This window comes from Agelaius phoeniceus, chromosome 26, assembly GCF_051311805.1.
Source record: "Agelaius phoeniceus isolate bAgePho1 chromosome 26, bAgePho1.hap1, whole genome shotgun sequence".
Classification (NCBI taxonomy): Eukaryota; Metazoa; Chordata; class Aves; order Passeriformes; family Icteridae; genus Agelaius; species Agelaius phoeniceus.
This window is the reverse complement of record NC_135290.1, coordinates 466,503-484,323: the sequence shown is the minus strand read 5'-3', so window position 1 is coordinate 484,323 and position 17,821 is coordinate 466,503. Positions and strand designations below refer to the sequence as shown.

Sequence of the window (17,821 nt, the reverse complement as noted above, 5' to 3'; positions counted from 1 at the left end):
TCACTTCCAGACACCCCCAGTGATCCCCTGGTCACCCTTGGTCATCCCCGGTCACCTCTGGTCACCCCTGGTCACACCTTGACCACTCCCTGGTCACCCCTGATCACCCCCAGTCACCTTTGGTCACCTTTGGTCACCTCTGGTCACTCCTGGTCATTCCCAGTCACCCCCCGGGACAGGGACAGGGACAGGGACAGGGACAGGGATGGGACAGGGATGGGGACAGGGACAGGGACAGGGACAGGGATGGGGACAGGGACAGGGACAGGGACAGGGACAGGGACAGGGACAGGGACGGGGACAGGAACAGGGACAGGGATGGGGACAGGGACGAGGCTGATCCCAAACTGTGCCCAACCTTCAGGGCCTCACCTGCGCATTCCTGATCCCAGATCCCGAATTTTCCTCATCCTCAGGAATGAATCCCGCGCATTCCTGACCCCAGATCCCGAATTTTCCCCACCCAGGGCCTCACCTGCGCATCCCTGATCCCGAATCCCAAATTTCTCCCCGTCCATGCTCACCTGCCCATCCCTGATCCCGGATCCCAAATTTCTCCCCGTCCATGCTCACCTGCCCATCCCTGATCCCGAATCCCAAATTTCTCCCCGTCCATGCTCACCTGCCCATCCCTGATCCCCATCCCAGATTTCTCCCTCCACGGGGATTCCCTGGCCCATTCCGGGATCGGCTCTCCAGGAAAATGAATTAATTTAATAAATGTCATTAATTTATTAATTAATGGAATAAAAGGATTAATTAATAAATAGGGGCATTAATAAATTCTAAATTAATGCCTAATTATTAAATAAAGAGGTGGATTAATGATAAATTAATAAAAAACCAAGGAAGGAAATTACTTACAAATTAATAAATTATCAGGTAAATTAATGTTAATCAATTAATAAATAATCAGGTAAACTAATGTTAATTAATTAATAAAAATAGAGAAATAAATTGATTATAAATTAATAAATGAACATGTAAACAAACAGGTAAAATAATGTTAATTAACGAATAAACAGCTATTTAAATCCATTATAAATTAATACATAAAGAGTTAAACAAACAGATAAATAAATGTTAATTAATTCATTATCAATTACTGAACAAACAGGTAAATAAACAGGTACAAGAACCCATTAATTATTAATTCATTATAAATTAGCAAATAAACATGAAAACAAAGAGGTAAATGAATGTTAATTCATTATCAATTACTAAACAAACAGGTAAACAAAGAGGGAAATTCGTGTTCATCAGTAATAGAAAAATTAAGAATAAATAATGAATAATAAATAAAATTTAAAAGTAATAAAATTACAATTAAAATAGTGATAAATAGTAATTTAACTTAATAAATGGTAGAATTAATAAATAAACAGGAAAATAAAACGAATTCCTGGGTCCCCGCATTGAACTGGGATTTTTCTCTGGGATTTTTCTCTGGGATTTTTCTCTGGGATTTTTCTCTGGGATTTTTCTCTGGGATTTGTTCCGGGGCTGAGCAGAAATTCGGGGTTTGGGGCTGGGGGAGGCTCCGGGGGCTCTGCCCGGCCCAGAAATTCCCGGATTTTCCTGGATCCTGGGAATTCCATCCACTCCTGGATGTGCTCCACAGAATGGGAGATTTTCCCTTGCTTTTCTATTTCTGACTTTACAGTTTATATTTAATAGTTTGCATTTTGCATTTTATAATTCCTACTAAATATTTTTAAATCGAAATTTTCGATTTTTTCGTTTTTAATTTTTTTACATTTTACATTTTACATTTTGCATTTTACATTTTATATTTAAATTTTTATAATTTTTTTTACTTTTATATTTACATTTTACATTTTCATTTTTATATTTTATATTTTGAAAATATTTTTTATTTTTTATGTTTTATAGATTATATTTTCTTTTTAATTTTTTTTATGTTTTATACTTCATATGTTATATTTTATATATTAGATTTTACTCTTTTCTTACATTTTATATATATTTTTAATATATATTTTATATATTTTTATATTTTACATTTTTCGTTTTATACTTTATATTTATATTTTTTTAATTTTTTAAATTTCAGCTATTATATTGTAATTTTTACACTTTCTGTTTCCTGGTTTCTATTTTGCATTCTCCCTTCCGCCTCCATTCCGTTCCTTCCGCACCCACCCCTGCCGGCAGATTCGGGAATTTTTCCATGGAAAACCACGGGAGAAACACAGAAACTGCGGGGGGAAAAAACAATCCCAGAAATCCCAGAAATCCCAGAAAAACATCCCAGAAATCCCAGAACATCCCAGGGCTCCTTTCCCCGGGGCTGGCCCCAAATCCCGGCGGGAATTCTGCGCATTCCGGACATTCCCGGGCTCCGGTTCCCTCTGGAATCCCTGGAATTCCCGGAATTCCCGAGCCCTTCCCGCAGATCCCAAACAAATCCCGAGTTTAAAACGATCCCAAAAAAAAACAAAAAACCCAAAAAACCCAAATCAAACCAGAAAAGGAGCGGTGGGAAATCCGGGATGGGGGGAGCCTGGATTTGGGGGGAAAATGGGAATTTCCCAGCTCCAAATCCCCCTGATCCCGCTGGCTCTGCCCTTTTATTCCCGAGTTTTTTAAAATTCCCTTTTCCAACTGTAAATGAGGGAAAATCTCGGTTTTATGGAAGGGGAAAAGGGGATTCAGGATCCCTAAAATGGCTGGAATTCCTGGGAATCGCCCCCAGTAAATGCGGGATTGAACGAAAACCCCGGGAATTGATCCCGAGGGATTCCGGGAGCAGGGAATTCAGGGGATCGGGGGCAAGGATGGGATTCCCAAATCCCAAATCCCTTTTGGGGTTCCCGCCCTTTTCCGGCTGCTCCCGGTGGATCTGGGATTCCGGGATGGGGCTGGGAATGGGATCCTCGGGATTCCCTTGGGATTCCCAGCTGGAGGAATGAGGGAATGAGGGAAAAGCCCTTCCCGGTGACCCAGGGAAAAGGGGGAGCCCCCACCAGGGACCCCCAGTGTGGGGCAGGGAGGAAAACCCAATCCCAGGAATCCCAGTCTGGGAGCAGAGTGGGGAACACGTTCCCAGTGCCCCCAGTCCCAGTTCTCCCAGTTCTCCCAGCTCTCCCATTCCCAGTTCTCCCAGTTCCCCCATTCCCAGTTCTCCCAGTTCCCCATTCCAGTTCTCCCAGTTCTCCCATTCCCAGTTCTCCCCATTCCCAGTTCCCCCAGTTCCCCCATTCCCAGTTCTCCCAGTTTCCCCATTCCCAGTTCTCCCAGTTCTCCCAGTTCTCCCAGTTCCCCATTCCCAGTTCTCCCAGTTTCCCCATTCCCAGTTCCCCCATTCCCAGTTTCCCCCATTCCCAGTTCTCCCATCTCTCCCCATTCCCAGTTCTCCCCATTCCCAGTTCTCCCATTTCTCCCCATTCCCAGTTCTCCCAGTTTCTCCCAGTTCTCCCAGTCCAGGCCCCTCTCCCAGCTCCGTCCCCAGGGTCCCTCCCCTTTTCCCCACATCCCAAAATTCCCAATCCCAGGGGATTTGGGATCACCAAATAACCGGGATCAGGAATTCTGCTGGAAAAGGAAGCGGTTGGGATTGGGATCGGGATTGGGATCGGGATCGGGATCGGGATGAAAATCCGGGAAGAAAAGGGGCGGTTCTGCCAATTCCCCCTAAAGCTGCGACGTGTCCGTGTCCCCTTTCCCAATCCCCCTCCTCGCCTTGTCCCCAAATCCCCTTTTCCTGCCCCAAATCCAGGGAATCTCGGGGAACAATCCCGGTGACTCTTGGAGGGGGAAGCGACCCCGGGGTTTTGTCTGCAAAGCGACTTTTGATGGGATTTTGATGGGATTTTAATGGGATTTTAATGGGATTTCTGATCGGATTTTTTTAAAACGGGATTTTTAATCTGATTTTCGAATCGCGTTTTGGATCGGATTTTTGATCGGATTTTGGATCCGATTTTGTTTCGGGCCCACCCCGGAACCGGCGCTTGCAGCTCCCGGATCCGCGCCCCGCTCCCTTCCCGGGGATTTGGGATTTGGGGTTCGGGGTGGGTGGAACGGCCCCAAACCCGCCCGCGGCGGCTCCGACTCCTCCGCCCGCTCCTCCGCATCAGGCGCGGCTTCAAAGCCCAAAAAGCCGAAAATCATCGGCCTCGGAGCGTGCGATAAACCAAATAAAAATCGCTCCCGCTTTTTTATTTCATTTCATTTCATTTTTTTCCCCCCTTTTTTTTCCCCCGCTGGGATAGGCGGGAAAGGTTCATATTTTTATTTTTTATTTTTTTTTCCCCTCTCTCTCCCTCACAACTCTGCCATTAACTGGAGCCGGGAAGTTTTTCCCCGTGAAAAACGGCCAATTTCGGTGTTGTTCTCCCCGCTCGGCAGCGGCGTTATTAAAATGCTAATTTAAGGGTGGAAGGAGAAAAAAAAAAAAAAGGAAAAAAAAAAAAGAAAAAAAAAACCCAAAAAGCGGAGCTCAATATCTGGCGGTGCCGCAGCCTAATTGCAGCCCATAATGAGCTCTGGAAATGCGAGTGCCCCCGACACACGGAGAGCATCAACAGCCGCCGACACCTCATTAGCGCCCGCCTTCATTAATTCTGCCGACCCCGCGCTGACCCCGCCGGGGGCCGCGGGGCGCAGGTGGAGCCGCGGGAGCGGCCCCGGGGGGAGCGGCGGCGGCGGCGGGGCCGCTCCGGTTACCGCGGCAACGGCGGGGATGCGGCAGAGCCCGAGCGCTGCCCCGGCCGCGCCGCGGAGCCCCGGGCCCGGCGCCGGCACCGCCGGGGAGCTCGGAGAGCCCGTGCTGGGGGCTCGAGGCCGGTTATGGGGGGCTTGAACCCGGTTATGGGGGGCTCGAGGCCGGTTATGGGGGCCTGCACACCGGTTATGGGGGCCTGCACACCGGTTATGGGGGCTGCACACCGGTTATGGGGTGTTCGAACCCGGTTATGGGGGGCTGCACATCGATTATGGGGTGTTTGAACCCGGTTATGGGGTGTTCGAACCCGGTTATGGGGGGCTGCACACCGGTTATGGGGGGCTCGAGGCCGGTTATGGGGCTGCACACCGGTTATGGGGGGCTTGAACCCGGTTATGGGGGGCTGCACACCGGTTATGGGGGCTGCACACCGGTTATGGGGGGCTGAACACCGGTTATGGGGTGTTCGAACCCGGTTATGGGGACTGCACACCGGTTATGGGGGGCTCGAGGCCGGTTATGGGGGCCTTGAACCCGGTTATGGGGGCTGCACACCGGTTATGGGGTGTTTGAACCCGGTTATGGGGGGCTCGAGGCCGGTTATGGGGGGCTGCACACCCATTATGGGGTGTTTGAACCCGGTTATGGGGGGCTTCACCCCGATTCTGGGGTGCTCGAAGCCGATTCTGGGGTGTTTCACCCCGATTCCGTCACGTTTCACCCGAATTCTGGCGTGTTTCACCCCATTTCTGTGGTGTTTCACCCCGATCCTGGACTGTTTCCCCCCAGTTCCGGCGCATTTCACCCCAATTCCGCCACATTTCCCCCCAGTTCCGGCACATTTCACCCCGATCCCGGCGCGTTTCACCCCGATTCTGGCACATTTCACCCCGATTCTGGCACATTTCACCCTGATTCTGGCACATTTCACCCCGATTCTGGCGCATTTCACCCCGATTCCGGCGCGTTTCACCCCCGTTCCTGCAATCCCCGGAACTCCAAACCCCCGAGTTCTCCTGGAGATGCGAACCCTCGATTCTGGCACATTCCCCCCATTTCTGGTGTTTTCCTCCCCAGTTCCTGCACCCCTGAAACTCCAAACCCCCGAGTTCATCCCCCAGGTAATCGTGGAGATGTGAACCCCCCAATTCCTGCACTTTCCCCCCAATTCCTGCGCTTTCCCCCCAATTTCTGCATTCCTGAACCTCCAAATCCCTTGGGTCCCGCCTATCCCCTTGCTCTCCGCTCATGCCTGCACCCCCAAACCCTCCCTGTACCCCCAAATCCTCCTGGACACCGAATGTTTCAGGGTCCTGAGCATCCCTGCAGTCCCTGCACCCCCGAACCCCCGAATCCGACATTCCTGCACCCCCGGGATCCTCCTGCACCCCAAAAATTCCTGAATCCCGAGCGTTCCCCAATCCCCGCAGCCCCAAATCCTCTCTGCACCCCCCGGATTCCCCTCGACCCCAAAATTCCTGAATCCCGAGCACCCCTCCAACCCCTGCACCCCCGAACCCCCGAATCCGACATTTCTGCACCCCTGGATCCCCAAAAATTCCTGAATCCCGAGCATCCCTCAATCCCTGCACCCCCGAACCCCCGAACCCGACATTTCTGCACCCCCTGGATCCCCCTGAACCCCCAAATTCCTGAATCTCGAGCATCCCTCAATCCCTGCTCATCCCTACACCCGTGGATCCCTCTGAACCCCAAAACTCCTGAACCTCGAGCATCCCCCCCATCCCCGCACCCCGGAACCCCCAGACCCAAACACCCCTGCGCCCCCAAACCCTCCCAGCCACTCCCCCACTCCCTGCAGGTTTTTATTTCGATTTTTTTCCTTTTCCCCGCGCCCCCAAACCCCCGGGAGTGCCGGCGGAACCGCGGCCCTGCCCTCGCCGTGCCCTCGCCGCGCCCCCCGTTCCGCCGTGCACTCCAGATGAACCGGCGGCGGCGGCGGCGGCGGCAATGGCCCTTGAAGCGCGCCGGGGAGGTGATTTAGGAGCGCATTAACGGCGCTGCGGAGCTGCGGCGGCGCCTCTCGGGGCGGGAGCGCGCGGCGCAGATGGGCCCGGCAGATGAAGCGAGCCCGGCACGGCGGCCCCAGCCGCGCCCGCCTCGGGCTCCGGCCGCGATCAGCGCCGCGAAGAGCAGCGAGGATCAGAGCAGCAACGAGCAACAACGAGCAGCAACGAGCAGCGCCGCGCTCGCCGGGCCTCGGCCGGGAACCGGGATGGAGCCGGGCCCGGGGTCACCCCCGTGTCACCCCAGCGTCGCCTCAGTGTCCCCCCAGTGTCACCCCAGCATCGTCTCAGTGTTACCCCGGTATCACCCCCGTGTCACCCTGATGTCACCCCCGTGTCACCCCGGTGTCACCCTGATGTCATCCCAGTGTCACCCCAGTGTCACCCCAGTGTCACCACAGTGTCACCCCAGTATCACCCCAGTGTCCGTCCCCGTGTCACCCTGATGTCACCCCAGTGTTACCCCCATGTCCCCCTGGTGTCCCTTCGGTGTCACCCCAGTGTCACCCCAGTGTCCCCCCAGTGTCCCCCCAGTGTCACCACAATGTCACCCTGATGTCACCCCGGTGTCACGCCGGTGTCACCCCAGTGTCACCCCAGTGTCACCCCAGTGTCACCACAGTGTCATCCCAGTGTCATCCCAGTGTCACCCCAGTGCCACCCCAATGTCACCCTGATGTCACCCCGGTGTCACGCCGGTGTCATCCCAGTGTCGCTGCAGTGTCACCCCAGTGTCACCCCAGTGTCATCCCAGTGTCACCCCGGGGTCCCTCGGGCAGGGTGGGGTAAATGCTGGGGCTGTGGCTCGGTGTTTTTATGAGGAATGGTCAATTGGACAAATCCTGGATCTTTGGGACGTGTGGGTTCTGGTGGGTTGGGATGTGACACACGGGTCCTGTTGGGATCTGATGGATCCTGTTGGGATGGGACATGGAGACTCCATTGGGATGCGATGGATCCTGTTGGGATTGGATGTGGAGACACCAATGAGATGGGACATGGAGACCCCAATGGGATGGGACAGATCCCAATGGGATGGGACACGTGGATCCTGTTGGGATGGGGACACCTGGACCCCGTTGGGATGGGACCGGTCTTGGTGGGATGGGATTCCCACTTTGGGGATTCCTGGGATGGGGGGACAGAGTCGGGCTGACCTCAAATCCCATTCCCAGCCACCCCAAATCCAATTCCCAGGAATTCCAGCGACCCCGAATCCACTCCCAGCTCCGCAATGGCGCCAGATTCCCAATTTCCCGATTCCCGCGGATTCCCGGGAATGCGGAGGACGCTGCTCCACTTCCCAACTGTTCCCAGTGCTCCCAGTGTCCCCCACACCACTCCCGGGATCCCTTTTCCCACTCATCCGCTCCTTTCCCATCCTTCCCATGAAACCCCCCAAAACTCCCATAAAAAACCCCCCCAAATTCCTATAAAACCCCCAAAAATTCCCATTAAAAAAAAAACCAAAATTCCCATAAACCCCCCAATCTTTCCCATAAAACCCCCAAAATTCCCATAAAACCCCCCCCCAAATTCCCATAAAAACCCCCCAAAATTCCCATAAAATCCCCCCAAGATTTCCATAAAACCCCCCAAAATCCCCATAAGAATCCCCCAAAATTCCCATTTAAAAAAACCCAAATTCCCATAAAAAAACCCCAAAAATCCCATAAAAAACCCCCCAAATTCCCATAAAATCCCCCCAAAATTCCCATAAAAAACCCCCAAAATTCCCATAAAATCCCCCCAAAATTCCCATAAAATCCCCCCAAATTCCCATAAAAACCCCCAAAAATTCCCATTAAAAAAAATCCCAAATTCCCATGAAACCCCCCAAAATTCCCTCCCCGCCCAGCGCAGCAGAGCCTTCATTAAGCCCTAATTACCCAAACTCCAGCAAAACCCCATCCCCATCCTCATCCTCCTCATCCTCCTCCTCCCGCTCCCCCAAACCCAGGAATTCCAGCGGGCCGGGCAGGAGCGGAGCAGGGTTCAGGCGCCTCCTCCGCCGAGCCGGGGCTCGGCGTTAATGATTTAATAAAAATTAGCATAATTAACGAACATCTGCGCGGGGCCATTTGGCAGCGCCAGCCGAGGAGCGAGCGCCGCTGCCGCCGCTTTTTAATGCGCTTTTAATTCTCCCTGCGCCGCGCGGGGCAAAGCGCAGCTGGGCTGCCGCGGGTCTGGGGCCGCGCGCCCCCAAAATCCCGGGATTTGGGAAATTCGGGATGGATTTGGGCCCGGGCTTAGCCCGAGATCCGGCAGGGAAGGAATTGGGTTTTAAAATCGGGTTTGGGATTGTGCAATGGCCCAGCCTGCGGGGTTTGGGGATAAATTCGGATTTTAGGGATAAATTCGGATTTTAGGGATAAATTTGGGGTTTTTTCCATCTCCTCGGATGCTGGAAATCCTGGGATTTCGGGGAATTCGGGCTGGATTTGGGCCCAGGTTTAGCCCGAGATCCAGCAGGGAAGGAATTGGGTTTTAAAATCAGGATTGGGACTGCAGAATGGCCCAGCCTGCGGGGTTTGGGGATAAATTCGGATTTTAGGGATAAATTTGGGGTTTTTTCCATCCCCTGGGATGCTGGAAAATCCCGGGATTTCGGGAAATTCGGGCTGGATTTAGGCCCAGGCTTAGCCTGAGATTCGGCAGAGAAGGAATTGGGTGGTTTTAAAATCAGGATTGCAGAACGGCCCAGCCTGTGAGGTTTGGGGATAAATTCGGATTTTAGGGATAAATTCGGATTTTAGGGATAAATTCGGGGTTTTTTCCATCCCCTGGGATGCTGGAAAATCCCGGGATTTCGGGAAATTCAGGCTGGATTTGGGCCCAGGTTTAGAGATTCGGCAGGGAAGGAATCGAGTTTTAAAATCGGGTTTGGGATTGCAGAATTGTGGGATTTGGAGTATTTTTTGTAGGATTTGGGGGGTATTTTTGTGGGATTTGGGGTTTTTTTTTTGTGGGATTTGGGGTATTTTTTGTAGGATTTGGGGGGGTTTTTTTTTGTGGGATTTGGAGTATTTTTTGTAGGATTTGGGGGGTATTTTTGTGGGATTTTTGGGGGGGGGGGTGTGGGATTTGGGGTATTTTTTGTAGGATTTGGGGTTTTTTTTTTTGTGGGATTTGGGGTATTTTTTGTAGGATTTGGGGGGTATTTTTGTGGTATTTGTGGTCAGAGCCCAAAGGAAGGGCCTGACCCCAGTGCCGGCCCCACAGGAGTACCCCGGGCACGGGTGGTGGGTGGGGGAGCTCGGCCGGGACATCGGGATCGTCCCGAGGGAATTCCTGGCGCCCGCCTTCGACCTGGAGCCGTGAGCGGGACCGGGACAGGTGAGGCTGCGGGGTCACCTGCGGGCTCTGGGGTCAGGTCTGGGGTCAGGGGTCAGGGGTCAGCCCTGGGGTGCGGGGTCAGGTTTTGGGTTTGGGATTTGGAATTTGGGGAGTGGGGTCAGGGGTTCAGGATTTGGGGTCATGTTTGGGATTTGGGGTTTGGGGTCAGGTTTGGGGTTTGGGGTCATGTTTGGGGTGCGGGGTTTGGGGCCATGGTTGGGATTTGGGGTTTGGGGCCATGTTTGGGATTCGGGGTTTGGGGTCAGGTCTGGGGTCACGGGTCAGGTTTTGGGATTTGGGGTTTGGGGAGTGGGGTTGGGGGTTCAGGATTTGGGCTTTGGGGCCATGTTTGGGATTCAGGGTTTGGGGTCATGTTTGGGGTTTGGGGTCATGTTTTGGGTTTGGGGTTTGGAATTTGGGGAGTGGGGTTGGGGGTTCAGGATTTGGGGTCATGTTTGGGATTCGGGGTTTGGGGTCAGGTTTGGGATTTGGGGTTGGGGGTCCAGTTTGGGGTGCAGGGTTTGGGGCCATGGTTGGGATTCGGGGTTTGGGGCCATGTTTGGGGTGCAGGGTCATGTTTTGGGTTTGGGATTTGGGATTTGGGGAGTGGGGTTGGGGGTTCAGGATTTGGGGTTTGGGGTCAGGTTTGGAGTTTGGGGTCATGTTTTGGGATTTGGGACTTTGGGAGTGGGGTCGGGGGTTCAGGGTTTGGGGTCATGTTTGGGATTCGGGGTTTGGGGTCAGGTTTGGGGTGCGGGCTGTGTGGTTTGGGGTTGGGTGTTCAGAGTCAGGTTTTGGGTTTGTGGTCAGGTTTGGGATTTGGGGTTTGGGGTTTGGGCCGCAGGGTTTTGTATTTGGGGTGTGGGGTCCCGGATCCATGCCCGGGTGTCCGTGGTGTCCTCGTCTCCATCCCCATTTTCCCTGGAACAGGTGGGGCCGGGAACGGCGGCGTGGGGACAACGCCAGCGCAGCCCAGGGCATTCCCTGGGCCCCAAATATCCCAAATATCCCACAAATCCCACGGGATTCCCGCAGCAGAGCCACCCACAGAGGACCCAGCGCTGGCATCGAGCAGAATTATCCCAAAAATCCCTCCTGGAGCCGTTCCGTGGGGAAACCGAGGCACGCATCCCGGTGTTCCCAAAAATCCCAAATCCCCTGGAGATCTCCCACTCTCGTTATCCCAAATGCCCTGGAGATCCCAAACCCAGGTGTTCCCCTATCCCAAATCCAGATGTTCCCCTATCCCAAACCCAGGTGTTCCCCTGTCCCAAATCCAGATGTTCCCCTATCCCGAACCCAGGTGTTTTCCCTCAATAAATCCCTTTTTCCTCTCCAAGTTTGGCCGCTCTGGGAATGGTCAGGAATGACCAGGAACGGCCCCTTTGCAGTGAGGGTGAATCCAGTGCCTCCTCCTCCTGCTTTTCCTGGTTTTTTCCTGGTTTTTTTCCTGCTTTTCCTGTTTTTTTTCCTGGTTGTTTTCCTGCTTTTCCTGTTTTTTTTCCTGTTTTTTTTTCCTGCTTTTCCTGGTCTCCCTCCCCTCCCTCACAGATGGTGGCCGGGCCCTGCCGGCCCCAATCCCTCCGGAATTCCCAAACGGGGCTCGGATCCCTCTGGAATTCGGCTCCGATCCCTCTGGAGTGGATCCCTGGATTCAGAATGGATCCCTGGGATCAGAGCAGATCCATAGGATCTGGGTGGATCCCTGGATTCCGATCCCATCCCGGGCACATCCAGGCCACGGCAGCGGCGCGCTCATGAATATTAATGATTTTTAATGAATATTCAAGAGGGGCCCAGCCAATCACAGCCGCACCCGGGGTCCCCAACTCCTCCTGCCATTCCCGTTGTCCCCAAGGGATTCCCAAAATTCCTGGAGCCAAAACCTCCCCAAAAGCCCTGCCTGGGGTGGGGAATTCCCAAATTCCCAAATCCCGAAATTCCCGGCGCTTCTCCCACCCCCGAGCCCGGCGGAACCCGGAAAATCTCCTCCACTTCCGTTTTGAGTTTTACTCGTTTATTTTAATTTTTATTTCTTTTTATTTCCTGCCCACACCAAGTGCTGAGGGAGGGGAAGACACCAAAACCACGCGCGGGCTGCTCCCGCTTTCCCAAAAATCCCTGGAGCAGCCCCAGAGGGAAGGGGACACAAATTCCGGCCCCATCCCTCCCTTTTCCCAGCGGGATGCTCGGCTCAGACTGTCCCAGTCTGGGGATTCCAGAGGGATCTGAGCCCAGTCTGGGGATTCCAGAGGGATCTGAGCAGGAGCAGAGTGAGGAAAACACTGCTGGGAATATCAGGGAATATCGGGAATATCAGGAATGTGCTGGGGAAGAGCTCGGCCCCGGCTGGGGCCGCATTCCCAGTGCTCCCAGTGCTCCCAGTGCATCCCAGTCCGGCCATCCCAGTGGTGCTGATCCCGCTCCCAGCGAGGCCTGCGGGGCCTGGGGGTGTCCAGAGGGGTCACTCAGTGTCCAGCTGGGAATTCCAGGCTCTCCAGAGGGGTCACTCAGTGTCCAGCTGGGAATTCCAGGCTCTCCAGAGGGGTCACTCAGTGTCCAGCTGGGAATTTCGGGAATTCCAGGCTCTCCTTAGGGGTCACTCCATGTCCAGCTGGACACTCAGGGCTGTCCAGAGGGGTCACTCCATGTCCAGCTGGACACTCTGGGCTGTCCAGAGGGGTCACTCCATGTCCAGCTGGGCACTCAGGGCTGTCCAGGGCGGTCACTCCATGTCCAGCCGGACCCTTGGGGCTGTCCAGGGGGGTCACTCCATGTCCAGCTGGACACTCTGGGCTGTCCAGGGGGGTCACTGGGTGTCCTGGACGCTCGGGGCTCTCCGGCCGTGCCTCATCCATGCCCAGGTCACCCCAGTAGGGGAAGCTCTCGAGGCAGCCCTGGGTGCTCCCCAGGCTGGCACAGCTGGAAAACAGAGCAGGGAAAGGGAATGACCCAGGGAATGTCGGGAATTCCCAGGCACAGCCCCAGAGCAGGGAAAGGGAATGACCCAGGGAATGTCGGGAATTCCCAGGCACGGCCCCACCCAGGCAGCTCCATCCCAGCTGGAAAAGGGGCACGGATATTCCATGGATGTTCCCACCTCAGGGACACTCCAGCTCCCCTGCCTGGGCTCCTCTGCCCTGGGATCCACGGGGAGGAGCTGGGAATGCCCTGGGGTCCGTCCATAGGGAGGAGCTGGGAATGCCCTGGGATCCACGGGGAGGAGCTGGGAATGCCCTGGGATCCACGGGGAGGTCCTGGAGCTGCCCCGGGATCCACAGGGAGGTCCTGGAGCTGCCCCGGGATCCACAGGGAGGTCCTGGAGCTGCCCCGGGATCCACAGGGAGGTCCTGGAGCTGTCCCAGGATCCACAGGGAGGTCCTGGAGCTGCCCCGGGATCCACAGGGAGGTCCTGGAGCTGCCCCGGGATCCACGGGGAGGTCCTGGAGCTGTCCCAGGATCCATGGGGAGGTCCTGGAGCTGCCCCGGGATCCACAGGGAGGTCCTGGAGCTGCCCCGGGATGCACAGGGAGGTCCTGGAGCTGTCCCAGGATCCACAGGGAGGTCCTGGAGCTGCCCCGGGCTGCCCCCCCTGCTCCGTTCCCCAGCCCAGCCCCTGCCCCGCTGCCCCTGCCCTCACCTGGCCCCGGGCAGCCCCGCGCCGCCGCCGTCCCCGCGCTGGCCCCAGGCAGGCCCGGCCATGGCGTAGCGCAGGATGGCCTCGGTGACCGAGTGCGGGCCCCGGCCCTGCACGCAGGCCTCGATGGCGGGCACGGGCAGCTGGCTCTGCAGGAACAGGTGCAGGCGGCTGTCGGAGAGCAGCACCGCGCTCTGCAGCACCCTGGGGACAGGCACAGCACGGGGACACGGTCACTGCTGCGGGCACCTGCTGGCACCTGCCACCCTGGGCACACAGGGACACGGCACCGCTGCTGGCCCCTCTGCTGGCACCTCCCACCCTGGGCACACAGGCAGGAAGGACAGCAGGGACATCACGGGGACAGGAGTGGCACAGGAGGGACAGCAGGGACAGGAGTGGGACAGGAGTGGGACAGGAGTGGCACAGGAGGGACAGGAGTGGGACACCAGGGTGACCCAGCCCTCCGTGCTGCCACCTCCTGGCCACCCCGGGGCACTGCACCCTCCCCAAATCCCGAGCCCCAAATCCCATCCCCTGAACTCCAAATATCCCAAATACCAAATAATCCCAAATACCAAATAATCCCAGACGCCAAACCCCAAATATCCCAAATACCAAATAATCCCAAACTCCAAACCCCAAATATCCCAAATACCAAATAATCCCAGACGCCAAACCCCAAATATCCCAAACACCAAATAACACCAAATATCTCAAACTCCAAATCCCCCAAGCCCCAAATCCCAAACCATCCCAACCCCCAAATATCCCAGACCACAAATCCCAAACCATCCCAACCCCCAGACCATCCCAAACCCCAACCAACCCCAACCCCAACCCCTGCCCACCTCTCCAGGAAGTGCTGCAGCCCCTGCCGGCGCCTCTCGATGAACTCATCCGTGCTCCCCACGAAAAACGCGGATTTTCCCGGCAGCTCCGGCACCGGCCTGGAAAAGTTGGGGTGGAGCTTTGGTCTGGGCGCCGTGGGGACCCCGGGTGCCGTCAGTTTGGGGGGGATCCCAGGAACCCAGCAGCCCTTACACCAGGCCGGCGTTGCGCTGGAGCTGCCGCCGCAGCCACACGAACTCCCGGTAGCGGCGCCGCACGCACGAGGTCTTGGCGGTGAAGGCCCGGCTGTTGGTCTGGGAGCACAGGGATCCTCAGGGATGGGATCATCAGGGATCATGGATGGGATCCTCAGGGATCACTGGGAATCACCCCCGGGAGGGATCCCTGAAGGATCACTGGGAATGGTCCCTGAGGATCCCTGTGAGTGATCCCTGGGAGAGATCCCTGGAATGATCCCCAAGAGGGATCCCCAGGAGAGATCCCCGGGAATGACCCTGGGAGGAATCCCTGGGAGGAATCCCTGGGAATGGTCCCCAGGAGGGGAACGATGCTCTGGGAATCACCCATGGGCTCAAGGGGCTGGGTCTCAGTCACCGAGGGATCCAGGGTGGGAATTACTCATGGGAATTATCCATGGGCTCAAGGGGCTGGATCTGGCCTGGACAGAGGATCCAGGATGGGAATTCTCCATGGGAACTTCCCGTGGGATCAAGGACCAGGATCTCAGTCCCTGCAGGATCCCCCTGATCCAGGATCCCGAGGATTCCCATCCCCTCCATTCCCCTGGGGACAATCCTGGCCCAGAGCCCGGCCCAGGGCTCATCCCAATCCCAGCCCAGAGCCCATCCCAGGGCTCATCCCAATCCCATCCCCTCCATTCCCCTGGGACAATCCCAGCCCAGAGCCCATCCCAGAGCTCATCCCAATCCCAGCCCAGAGCCCGTCCTGGGGCTCATCCCAATCCCAGCCCAGAGCCCGTCCCAGGGCTCATCCCAATCCCATCCCCTCCATTCCCCTGGGACAATCCCAGCCCAGAGCCCAGCCCAGAGCTCATCCCAATCCCATTCCCCTGGGGACAATCCCATTCCAGAGCCCGTCCCGGGGCTCATCCCAATCCCATTCCCGTGGGGACAATCCCAGCCCAGAGCCCGTCCCAGGGCTCATCCCAATCCCATCCCCTCCATCCCCTGGGGACAATCCCATTCCAGAGCCCGTCCCGGGGCTCATCCCGAGCCCAGCCTCCCCCGTGTGCCCCGTTCCCAGCTCACGTGCAGGAAGATCTTGTAATCCACGTAGGAATTCCAGGAGCCCTCGTTCTGCACGCGCGGGTCCTGCACCCGCACCGTGGTCAGCTCCTGCGGGAGGCCGGGACGGGGCTCAGGGACCATCCCCACCCTGCTGTCCTGGAATGGGACTGGGAACGGGCACCCAGCCCGGCCTGGCTGTTCCAGCTTCCCGGGAACGGCACAGACACCCCCAGAGATTCCCAGCCATTCCCATTCCTGCCTTCCCAGCTTCCCAGAAATGGGATCAGGGGCTCAAAAGAACCGGGATCCACCCCATCGCTGCTTTTCCAGTTTCCTGGGAATGGCACAAACATCTCCAGGCACTCCCATGCCCATCCCTGCTTTTCCAGACATTCCCACTCCCAGCTGCCCCGTGGGACTCAGCCCCGCGTTCTCCCAGGAATTGTCCACAGGGATGGAATTCCCAAGAATTCCGCTCGCCCCGGTTCCGGGATTTGGGGGATAAACCAGGAGCGCTCCTCACTTCCTCTCGGTTCTCCAACATCCTAGAGCCAGAGCCCAGCGGGAAACATCTGGGAAAGGAAAAAAAAAGGGATTTAGAGAAATCCTTTCTGCGGGTTTTCCACAGATCCTGCAGCCCCCAGAATTCCGGGATACTGCAGTTTTTTTGGGAAGAATGGAAATCTCTGGAATCTGGGGAAAGCCTCAATTGAAGGTGCTCTGGGATTCCCACTTTGGGGTTATTTTCCTCAAATTCGGGATTTTCCAAAGGCTCTGCTGCCTCTCACCTGCCCGGGATTGGGGTTCAAGGAGAGAATTCCAGGGAAATTCCTCATTTCCAGGGAAATGCCTGCCAGGGAAAGTGCTCATTGTTATCGCGGGCTCCTTATCTTTTATCCTCATCCACCCCTGAAAACCTTTCCCAACCCTCCGGAACAGCAGGAATCCTCATTCCCACCCAGAGCCAGAAAAACGGGAATGAACCCCAGTTATTCCTGATTTTCCCTGCAGTGGGTGAGTTCCTGAGGATCTTCATTAACCCCATTTATTCCCTATTTTCCTTGGACACACTAAAACATTGGAAGTGGGTTTTTTTTCAGGATCTTTTTTCAGGATCTTTTGCCTTCCAGGGAAGGAGAGGATTCCTCATCCCACCCCAATGCCCCGCACCACAACGAGCCCCAAAACCCCGGGAAAAGCCGGAAAAACGGGAATGAACCCCGATTATTCCTTTCCCACGCTTGGAAAACACCGCGGGGGGAACTCCCGGGGCTGTTTCGCCTTTCCAGGGAAGGAGAAGATTCCTCGGGACAGGGACCGGAGCCGGGCCCGGCCCCAGGCCGGGAGAGGCCGCGGACCGGGGACCGCCACGAGCCCCCAAACCCGGGGAAAACCCGGAAAACGGGAATGAGCCCCATTTATTCCCCTCCCAGGCCGGCTGGAAAACGCCGCGGGGGGAACTGCCGAGGCTCTTTGGGAATTCTCGGGACGGGATCGGAGCCGAGCCCCGAGCCGGACCCAGCCCCGGGCCGGCCCCGCCGGGAGAGGCCGCGGAACGGGGGTGAGCTCATCCCAGCGCCGCCGTCGCCTCCTCCTCCCGGGGGTTTGGGGACACCGGGAGCCCCCGAGGGGACACCGGGAGCCCCTCCAAATCCGCGCCCTCCCCTCAGGGCCCCCTCACCTCGCACAGCCCGCGGCCCCTTTAAGCGGCGGCGGCCCGCGCGCGCTTTTATAGCGCGGGCGGTGCCGGAACTTCCGGTGCGGGGCATGCTGGGAATTGTAGTCCGGGCCCTCCTGTGGTGGCGGGCGCCGCCCCTGCCCTGGCGCAAGGAGGGATATGGAAGGGCTGGAGCACCTGAGGGAGCTGGGAATGTTTATCCTGCAGAAAAGAGGGATCAGGAGGGATCTTCTGGCTCTTCACAAGTCCCTGACAGATGGGGCAGCCGTGGCGGTCAGGCTCTGCTTCCCGGGGACAGGACAGGAGGAAAGGGAACAGCCTCGGGCTGGGCATCAGCAGGAATTTCTCCGTGGAAAT

At 56.2% G+C, this 17,821-nt stretch overlaps 2 protein-coding genes across 4 annotated transcripts in view; one reads left to right on the top strand and one right to left on the bottom strand.

The window, feature by feature from the left end:
• The window catches only part of SKAP1 (src kinase associated phosphoprotein 1), a 69,626-nt gene extending 58,264 nt beyond the window's left edge, over nt 1-11,362 (top strand). The window contains exons 12-13 of the mRNA XM_054649431.2: nt 9,937-10,050; nt 10,981-11,362. Of these exons, the coding sequence (XP_054505406.2) occupies nt 9,937-10,035 (99 nt within the window). The 3' untranslated portion in view covers nt 10,036-10,050; nt 10,981-11,362. The remainder of the gene's footprint in view (nt 1-9,936; nt 10,051-10,980) is intronic.
• A 688-nt stretch (nt 11,363-12,050) lies between these two features.
• SNX11 (sorting nexin 11) lies at nt 12,051-17,545 on the bottom strand. Of its 3 annotated transcripts, XM_077190843.1 has the most exons (9): nt 17,468-17,545; nt 16,575-16,636; nt 16,310-16,358; nt 15,808-15,894; nt 14,732-14,832; nt 14,539-14,637; nt 13,691-13,891; nt 12,585-12,972; nt 12,051-12,542 (listed from the first exon to the last, which is right to left on the bottom strand). In XM_077190843.1, exons 3-8 carry the CDS (start codon nt 16,328-16,330, stop codon nt 12,603-12,605), a joined length of 879 nt encoding a protein of 292 aa, XP_077046958.1. In that variant the 5' UTR covers nt 16,331-16,358; nt 16,575-16,636; nt 17,468-17,545; the 3' UTR covers nt 12,051-12,542; nt 12,585-12,602. The 3 variants fall into 3 exon arrangements, with proteins under 3 accessions (XP_077046958.1, XP_054505714.2, XP_054505715.2); XM_054649739.2 differs by having other exon boundaries at nt 12,051-12,972; XM_054649740.2 differs by lacking the exon at nt 16,575-16,636 and having other exon boundaries at nt 12,051-12,972; nt 17,468-17,539.
• Between the last annotated feature and the right edge of the window lie 276 nt (nt 17,546-17,821).